This window comes from Triticum dicoccoides, chromosome 7B (genome assembly GCF_002162155.2).
Source record: "Triticum dicoccoides isolate Atlit2015 ecotype Zavitan chromosome 7B, WEW_v2.0, whole genome shotgun sequence".
In the NCBI taxonomy this organism is placed as follows: Eukaryota; Viridiplantae; Streptophyta; class Magnoliopsida; order Poales; family Poaceae; genus Triticum; species Triticum dicoccoides.
Window position 1 is genome coordinate 730,711,309 of NC_041393.1, and position 9,311 is coordinate 730,720,619.

At 46.6% G+C, this 9,311-nt stretch overlaps 1 protein-coding gene across 2 annotated transcripts; it reads left to right on the top strand.

Annotated features, from left to right (window-relative positions):
• Nucleotides 1-4,193: 4,193 nt before the first annotated feature.
• Nucleotides 4,194-7,475, top strand: LOC119337458 (NEP1-interacting protein-like 1). 2 transcript variants are annotated; one of them, XM_037609606.1, is made up of 5 exons: nucleotides 4,194-4,520; nucleotides 5,478-5,656; nucleotides 6,109-6,192; nucleotides 6,312-6,482; nucleotides 6,933-7,475. In XM_037609606.1, the coding sequence occupies exons 1-5, from the start codon at nucleotides 4,247-4,249 to the stop codon at nucleotides 7,053-7,055; spliced, it is 831 nt and encodes a 276-aa protein (XP_037465503.1). In that variant the 5' UTR covers nucleotides 4,194-4,246; the 3' UTR covers nucleotides 7,056-7,475. The 2 variants fall into 2 exon arrangements, with proteins under 2 accessions (XP_037465503.1, XP_037465504.1); XM_037609607.1 differs by having other exon boundaries at nucleotides 4,195-4,946.
• Nucleotides 7,476-9,311: the final 1,836 nt, after the last annotated feature.

The following is a 9,311-nucleotide window of genomic DNA, read 5'->3' on the forward strand; positions in this document are numbered from 1 at the left end:
AGCAGAGCGGGGGGAGTGAGCGGGGGTGTGGCTCGACCGCACCAGCCGCGCCCTAAACGGGAGCCGGCCTCGTCCCAGTCAGCGCGCGGGCACGCGCGCACTGGCCAGCGTGTCGCCTGACGGGCGGGCCCAACCGGTCAGCTTTTCTGTCAATACGTATAAAACACACTTTTAGTCTTTTTTGCAACGGCTCGCCCCAATCTTGGTACTGACATGTAAAAATTACCAATCTTGGTACCAATCTGCTTCCAATGCCCCAATTGTGGTACTTCTGTGCAATTTACTCATTGAAACATGAGCTACTCGAGTATACAAAACAGAATTTCATTTGAAGGTTTGGAGTTTGGCACATACAAATTTACTTGGAGCAGCATGTAAATACCGCATATAGAAAGATATAGTGGACGCATATGAAACAACTTTGGGGTTTTAAGGAGTTTGAATGCACAAGCAGTATTCCCGCTTAGTACAAGTGAAGGCTAGCAAAAGACTGGAAAGCGACCAACTGGGAGAGCGATAACAGTCGTAAACATGCATCAAAATTAATTTACACTGAATACAAGCATGAGTAGGATATAATCTACCACGAACATAAACATCATGAAGGCTATGTTGATCTGACAATTTTGCCCACTATGAACCTCACCGGCCTCGATTATTCCAGAACTGTGTAGGCGGTACTACTACTTCTACAGTGAAGCCGGCGGCACCATTGCAACAACTGCGTGTGTTGCCGGCTACACACACACTCGCATGCATACCACGTCCTCCAGGTAGCACAGCACAGCTCCTCATTTTCCTCCCTCTTTTGCCGGAACTATACACCTGCGACGGCGACCCGAAAATTTGCGTGCGTACACCGGTGATAAATACACTCAGCTGTGAAGCCGGCTAGGCTGTGAGGTGTGACGTGCGAGCATGTCTGTGAGTGTGAGTACGACGCCACGGCGTACAATACGCACGACCCGCGACCTTCCTCCTATCCTAGCTTAACCAACTAACTAATTAAACACGATTATAATATGGACTAGTAGCGCCGAATTATTCGATCGGTTGGTGCAGTGACATGATCCGGGCAGCTCGGGCATGTTTTGTCTTTTGCAATTGAAAAACTTCTGCATCAAATTAGTGATCTGTTGAGCAAACTTACATCGGACCAGATAAACTTGTGTGAAAACGAACAAATATATCTCTACTGTCTTATATAATTAAACTTTTTTTTGCGAAAGTTATATAATTAAACTGAAGTCAGTGATTCATGACGATGGTGAGTTCACTCCCCCGCTCCACCCCGATTTCCGTCACCAATCTATCGTGCACCCCTCCGATGATTGGCCTTAGCCAAGTTAATCTTCGCTCATTGGTCCGTAAAAGCTACGGTGAACTAAGCAGGGTTGATCAGCCATCGTCACATCACTAATGAATGGGCAACCGATCGATCATTGTGGTACTACGAGTAGTACTGATGCTAACTAATCTGCTTTATTGTGTGTTAACACAGACACAGGGCCCGCGTGACATCGCTTTCAGAACGGGCTGCTTGCTACTACTTAGTAGTGGGAAAAGAGGGGGGAAAATAGCTATCTCAATCGTCACATCTTAATCCACTGTTGATCACCGTTATTACTCGGTTATATCAGAGTACCCCTGAACAAGTCATTGGATCGGCCGCTACGTAGTTTTCATGCATCACAGCTAGCAACAGATTAATTAATCCGTTGATTAGTCATGTACTCCCTCCCTTCCGAATTACTTGTCGAAGATATGGTTGTATCTAGATGTATTTTAGTTCTAGATACATTTATTTCTGCGACAAGTAATTTGGAACGAAGCGAGTAGTTAGCACTTCCTACTCTTGGATGGATGCTCAAGTTTTATTTGAGTATGTGATTTTCTTTTCTAAAACATAGTATAGACGTAGACGCTCGCAATATGCCTGCACAAGTACCTCTACAAACGCACCCTAGCCTTATGAATTTCTGAAAGACCGAGCCAACAGATTGGTTCTTTGTAATACTTTGATAGTTAATGAATAGATCAGAAATTTTCAGCGCAAAAAAAAATTTGACTGCCACAATTTTTTATTCAACCTAACCACGATCTCTCCTTCTTTGTCCATAATTATTTTCCAACCTTTTTTCACCATAATTTATACGCGGGGCTTCCGTCTATGTATGTAGATTAGAGAACTTTGTCGTTTTTTCTTTAAACATAACATGACTCAGATGACTTAGATGATCAAGGAACATGGGGTTCCGTCAGACGAGGATTTGCGGCACGCAAGTGCAGGGGCACTCAGGTCTTTGGTACTGGCCATTTATTTTGGCTTCTGATTTTTAAAGTTCTGTATCTTTTAAACAAAAATTCTAAATTAAGTTTTGGGTTCATATTCGTGTTTCTCTTGACCAGCGCTTTGAAATAAGATCCATTTTAAATATATTTTGACTATTTAAAAATGTAGGGTTTCAGTGTTGAAACTTAGTATGAGCGATAGAAAATTGCTTAAAGTTATATCTCTGAAACTTGTTGAAACTGGGCATTTTTAGATGCAAAAACCATAAGTTCCATCGCTAAAACTTTAATTTTTTTGAAGGATTGTTTTTACTGTGTCCTCATGCGGGATTCAATTACTTCACGAATCACGAGGCAAATCGAGCGAGGGGCAGGGCTGGACAGGTGAGTGCCCCTATGAATTTACGGGTTTCCGCCTATGCAGGTAGAAATCCAACATACGTCACCACAAAAGCCGTGACAACATCCACCAGTTTACTACTCACGCTATTATTGTCTACCCCCCTCCTAGTTAACTTGGCATAGAAAGCTTGAAGATACAAGCACATCAAACCCAGACGACACCAGTCCACACACACCCGTGCGACACATCTTAGGGTAGCGTCAGCCGATGGGATGCCTGGTTGAAGACAATGCCATTTTTATTCTATGTTTACATATCTCCCGGTGAATGGCATGTACTTCCTCCGCTTGTTAGAAAGGCCAATCCCCTCTGTCCCCTCCCCCATTTTGATTTTCTATTAAATAAAAAGGGCTGAACTTGTAAAAAGCACCTCTCTTTCTTTTGCATGCATAGTGCATCCTTCTCGGTCGGAGGGCTTGTCCATCAACCAGAAAAGAAGGCTGAGGAAGTATAAGGTGTATCGATTTTTGTGCAAGTCAAACTTCTGTGTGCTAAACCAAAATATAGAATTAAGCCACTAGCGTGTCGTCCTGCAAAGAGACCCAATCGACAATGTCCCCATGCCCCCAAAATCTCACACTAGACCGCTCGTGGTAGCACACAACCAACAAGGAGATGATTGATCGTTTCGTCATTGTTCGTAGAGAAGGGCAAGAGGTATGACCCAGAAGTCCGTGTCAAGCCACATATTTCTCATAGCTAGCCAGACGAATGGGAGACAAGTGGTAACCTTGATCCCCAAGTCATTGCATCCATGGGGCGTCCCACCCGCCTCCTACAAAATTTGAGTATGTTGACAATCATGAGTACTTACTGTTATGCTCCCAAGCCCATATGATCTCATCCGACGACCATTATCATGTTCTATCCTTCTCCCATTTCCGCTCCTATGTCTTGCAGCCTTTCCATTGTCTCTTGCCTCGAACACATCTTGTTGGCACCATCGACACTCGAGTCAAGATTCAGGTGGTCCGGTTCGACCCATTGGCCTGGTGGACCGAACCTATGTTTTCTTACCACTAGGGTAATCGAAGAGCTTGTGGGGACCAATAAGGGCAAACCCATTTGACCCGGGTCGAACCATAACAAGCAGCGTCCATAGCACACAACCAATCCCTAGCGTTGGAGCAAATCGGACCGGACCACTTGAATCTTGACACTCAAGCATCCCTAAGTGTGAGGAGTGACAATAGCCCCGTGTTTCCCCTTCGGTGCCAGTGAGCCTCACACAATTACGGTCGTCGTCGACTTCCGCCAAATCACGCCTCACAAAAATCCCTTATGGCGACCGTCGAAGTCCCCATCCAAGACCATTATTTTCCTTCCTCCTCCTCCTTCCTCCTCTCCGGTGGACCCCATGACGGCCAACCGTTCGCTCTCTAAGACCAAGAGGAGAACACTCACAATAGAGAACTCCCCCTTCACCAAACCTAACCAACCAATAAAAACGGAGACGTCACCGCGACCTTCTCCCCGTTCGCAAATCCATCGCAACAACAAACAAGACTCCCAAAGACATTAATCCGGAGCTCAGCCCCGAGTGATGGCGGCATGTGCAGCTGCTTACCCGGGAGGGGAAAGGGGACGAAAATATCTTGGCCGGGGTGGCACGTAGGCGGGCGGCATGGCTCCCGCGCGGCAGCCATTGATGGCCGCACGCGCAGGGCAGGTGGCGGGCAGGCGGCCGCCATGACCACGGTGGATGGGTGCCGTCAGCAGAGCCTCGCCTTCGCCACGAAGAAAAGAAAGAGAGCGAGGCAAGGCGGGCGCCGGAGGCAAGCCGAACCTACCGCCTCCGCACGCGAATTCAATGCGCCGGTCACGGGTTGGTTGGCGCCATAAAGTCGCCCCCTTTCCCGTCCCCCTCCCCTCTTCTTTGCTTCCGTCCTCCCCCCCTCTCTCTCTTCCTGCCTCGTCCTCTCCTCGTCGGTTGGCTCCCCTCCTCGGATCCCTCGCCAGACCCGATCCAGCTCCGCCGGCTGCTGTTGTTCTCTGTTTCTTCTCTGTGCGTGTGGGTGGGTGATCTAAGGGGTTGAAGGAGGAGTGGGGAGTGGGGAGTGGGGGAGCGGGCGGGGGATGGATCCGTCGGGCGCGTTCGCGCGGAGCTCCAGCAATGTGTCGCTGGCGTCGCTGGTGAGGAGCGGGAGCGGCGGGAGCAGCGGGAGTAGCGGGAGCAGCCGCGGGAGGGGCGGGAGCCGGAGGATGGTGCGCCGGGTGCTCCGCGGCGTCATCACCTTCATCTTCGCCATCGGTACGGACGCTCTCCCCCTCCCCTCCTCTGTTTCGCCTACGCCGGCTCCAAGCCAGTCGTGATTTCTTCAGATATCTTCATGTAGAGAGGAAATTTTACTGTCAAGTGCACCCTACCTTCATGCTTCAGTTCGCTTCTGAGCAAAACAAAGGGGATATTTTGATGATTTAGCCATGGGGGTTCCTGCTCATGTGTGTACGGAGAGCAGGATCCGAGCGGCGCTCTCCCAATCTTGGCTCACAGTTTCTGTTTCTGCTTCATTTCTCAAATCTTTGCTCGCAATCTATTTAAGGAGTAACAGATTCTTGAGTTGCAAAATAGCAAAATTTTGAGCGATTCATTCAGGCCTTGTGCAGTGTGTTTTCCCCTGAATTAAGCGCGTGGTCTTTGTGCAATTTGGGTTGATCTGCTTCACGTATCGTGCAATCTTATTCTTATGCACACACACTCTGCTTTTGAGAAATTCTGTAGAGACTACTACATACTCATGTTCTGAACATTTGACATATGTGCATCTCTGTTCTTGTGCAGCCGGCCTGTTCCTGGGAGCCGTCACGGGCGGGCTGATCGGCCTGGCCACGGAGAGCGGCCTCTTCCGCGGCACCGGCATCGGCGCCATCACCGGCGCGCTCGTGTCCATCGAGGTCGTCGACTCCTCCATCCGCCTCTGGCGCTCCCGCCGGTCCGGGATCTGGAGCATCCTGTACGTGGTAAGCACCAGATATGAGATGCTTGATTCAGTCCTTGGTTGGCAGCAAGTAGCTAGGAGCAGGACAGCAACTTCGTAACTGACACGCTTGCTTGCTTGCCTGCACCTCCTTTGTTAATATATCATACTATCAGTGTGTGTTGCTTGATTTACATGGACTAATTCTTGCTCTCAACATTAAAAAAATGTTTCTGTTGAATGTTCATCCCATAGTCAAACCATCTCTTTCTTCCTTTTTTTTCTGAAATAATGTTACTAGATTATAATTTGCAAGTAACTTGGGGGGGTGCATTCTTGCTTATCTATCCTTGTCGTCCTCATAATCATCATGTTGTAGTTGTACACGATTCGTTTGAGATAGATACCTGAATAATGAACGTATCTTCTGACTTGGCTGAAACTTTGTGGTCTGATTGAGCCTAACACAAACCTTTCAACTACTGGGCAATGCAGCTTAATGTGATCTACAGCCTCCTGACGGGCCGGCTCGTCCGTGAGAAGGTTGATCCGGCAGTGCAGCGGGTGGTCCGCAGCCAGGTCGGTTGATCATTTGCAATTCTGCATCAGGCATATGCATGGTTTGAGCCTAAGCAGCTGTCTGAAACCAGTTGCTAAATATTGTTGACAATGTCATGCTTGTTTTTCTGGACGTACAGATGAATGCAGTGGACTCATCGCAGTTCAGGGAGGCCCCTGACCTCTTCGAGATCGAGGGAACCAACGGCATGCCGAGGGCGTCCATCGAGAAACTGCCCGAGGGCACTATCACCGAGGAGTATAACCGGAATGCCGTCGGTGACCTCTACGGGTGCTCAGTATGCCTGCAGGTATGAAAGCCACACATCATCTCTGAAACCCACTATCCCCTATTAGCACAAACTCTGCTTACTTGTTCACCATATCATTGCACTATGTGAAGTGAACATTCTGAATTTCCGCTCATTCATCTGTAGTCATTTATTTGATTTCTTCACGCTCATTTATAGCCTGAATTTCTTTTGGTCTGTCTGGTCCGTCTGTCTGTAAACATTCTGAATTTCTGCCGTGTTGCTCATTCAGCTGTCATATAATTTTCTTTTGATCTTTTTGGTCTGTCTGAATTCAGAAATCCTCACATACCTTAAAACATAAACCGCCTAGCTCTTTCTGCAACATGAACATTCTATTCATACTCTTACACTCTCGAGCTCATTGTTTCTTCAGCTTGCCGGTTGTTATTTCTCAGTGATGGAAATTTTTGATCTCAACTTTCTATTCATGTTGGTGTTGGTTTTCAGGATTTCCAGATTGGTGAGAAGGTGCGGAGCCTGCCCGATTGCCTGCACGTGTTCCACGTGCCGTGCATCGACGGCTGGCTGATCAAGCACGGATCATGCCCACTCTGCAGGAGGAAGCTCTAGATCATCATCACCATCATCATCATCATCCACGACCGACGACGACGACCGATGAGGAACTTCTGAAATTCTGTCTGCTGCTATTAGGAAGGAGGTCTTGCTCTGCTTGCTGCTTTGCATGCTGTGTGTGTGTGCGCGCGCTATGCCTGTGTTGCTGTTGCTGCTGTTAGGAGGCTGACATATCTATAGAACGAACCCTAAATTTATAGAGCTCTTCTTTTTTTTGCCTTCTTTTCTTTTTGGATTTTGATTTTTGATCTCTCTCTTCTCCTGGTGGATGTAATATAGTAGTACGTACGACCACCGGAAAAAAAAAGCACTGGACCAGCTTGCGCTTCGTTGTTGTTCTCCGGACTGATGAACTCCTCATATCATCATGTAATATTATATATATCACACTGCTATTGTACAATATCTTGCGTCCATGGGCTTCGTGAAATTTTGATCCACTTGAAGATCGATTTGTAGGGCAAAATCGGCGAAGAGCGTCGTATCTTGAAATTTTGGAACCCCAGCTCTCTAGTGAGTAGTAACAACTTGAACCAGTTAGCAACCGCGCAATGGATACCTAAGTTCTTCATTTGAACTCAGAACAGTAGCTTACCTTGAGAAACAATGTCCATAGTATGAGGGTGAAATCAACAGCTTGAATTGCATGTGATGGCCATTAAACGACGGCGCATGTAATGAATTTGGATGAACATCATATCTTGAGCAGCTGAAGCTTTACATCTCCGGCTTAGATTGTAGTGAAAAATTCAAGTGGTTCTTCGCAATGTATACCAAAGTTCAACCCGAGAGAACAGGTACAAGGGGAAGTCAACATCTTTGTAAAGAATAACAATGCACATGTATGTAAAGTCGTCCTATCAATTAAAGAAAACTTGCCTTCTGGCTTGATCAGTCGACGTCGACGTACGCGCGTCATCACCCTGTTGGAGGTGCTGGTTCAAATATCAGCGTGGTTGGACTAGACAACATCGGGGACTTGAGCGGTGGTTCCTTCTTTAAGGTGCTTTCGTGGAGCGTTGCGTCGTTTGTTTGCTAATATATGTAATCGTATAGGTTTGGTGGTACGATTTGGGGATGCTGTTGCGAGTCATGTCCCATGTGGATGGCCTCGATTTTTCTTCTTCTTTTTAAGTCGATTTGTTTGACGTTATCAGTAGATAATAATATATGGTTGTGTGCATCACAGGATGCAGAGGCTGTAGATGTTTTAATTTCAGAAATAAAGTTTGGGGCCATGAGCTCTTTTTATAAGAACAGTAATGGCCGATCTGGACGTGGTTCGGGCGGGCCAGTCGGTCGAAGGGGAAGCTGACGCCTGATGGCACCGAATCCACCATGGCTGCTGCCTAACGACCGCCTGCCGTGCCTGCTCGTGCGCTCATCAATAGCTGCCATGGGCTTCACCTACGTGTCTCCCAGATATTTTCATTTCCCCTCCCGGCCAAGCCAGTGCACATGCACCCATCAATTGCAGGTTACCGGACCTCCCGGTAGAAGAGAATTTAATGTATTCGGAGGTTTTTGTCACAAATACTATGTCAACAATATGATCATGCTAGCAATATGACAATGATGGAGCATGTCATAATGAAAGGAACGGTGAAAGTTGCATGGAAATATATCTCGGAATGGCTATGGAAATGCCATGATAGGTAGGTATGGTGGCTATTTTGAGGAAGGTATTTGGTGGGTGTATGATACCGGCGAAAAGTGCACAGTATTAGAGAGGCTAGCAATGGTGGAAGGAAGGAAAGTGTGTATAATCCATGGACTCAACATTAGTCGTAAAGAACTCATATACTTACTGCAAAAATCTAGAAGTTATCAAAGCAAAGTATTACGCGCATGCTCCTAGGGGGATAGATTGGTAGGAAAAGACCATCGCTCATCCCCGACCGCCACTCATAAGGAAGACAATCAATAAATAAATCATGCTCCGACTTCATCACATAACGGTTCACCATACGTGCATGCTACGGGAATCACAAACTTTAACACAAGCATTTCTCAAATTCACAACTACTCAACTAGCATGGCTCTAATATCACCATCCTCATAACTCAAAACAATTATCAAGCATCAATTTCTTCTTAGTATTCAACACACTCATACGAAAGTTTTATTATTAATCTTGCATACCAAGCATATTAGGATTTTAAGAAAATTACCATCATATTAAGACTCTCAAAATAATCTAAGTGAAGCATGAGAGATCAATAGTTTCTATAAAACAAATCCACCACCGTG

Bases quoted from the DNA above. Each gene is read 5' to 3' on its own strand.
- LOC119337458 (XM_037609606.1), top strand. From the start codon at position 4,247: ATGTGCAGCTGCTTACCCGGGAGGGGAAAGGGGACGAAAATATCTTGG. The intron at 4,521-5,477 runs GTTGGTTGGCGC...GTTCTTGTGCAG, and splicing joins ATTCAATGCGCCGGTCACGG to CCGGCCTGTTCCTGGGAGCC. The intron at 6,483-6,932 runs GTATGAAAGCCA...GTTGGTTTTCAG, and splicing joins GGTGCTCAGTATGCCTGCAG to GATTTCCAGATTGGTGAGAA.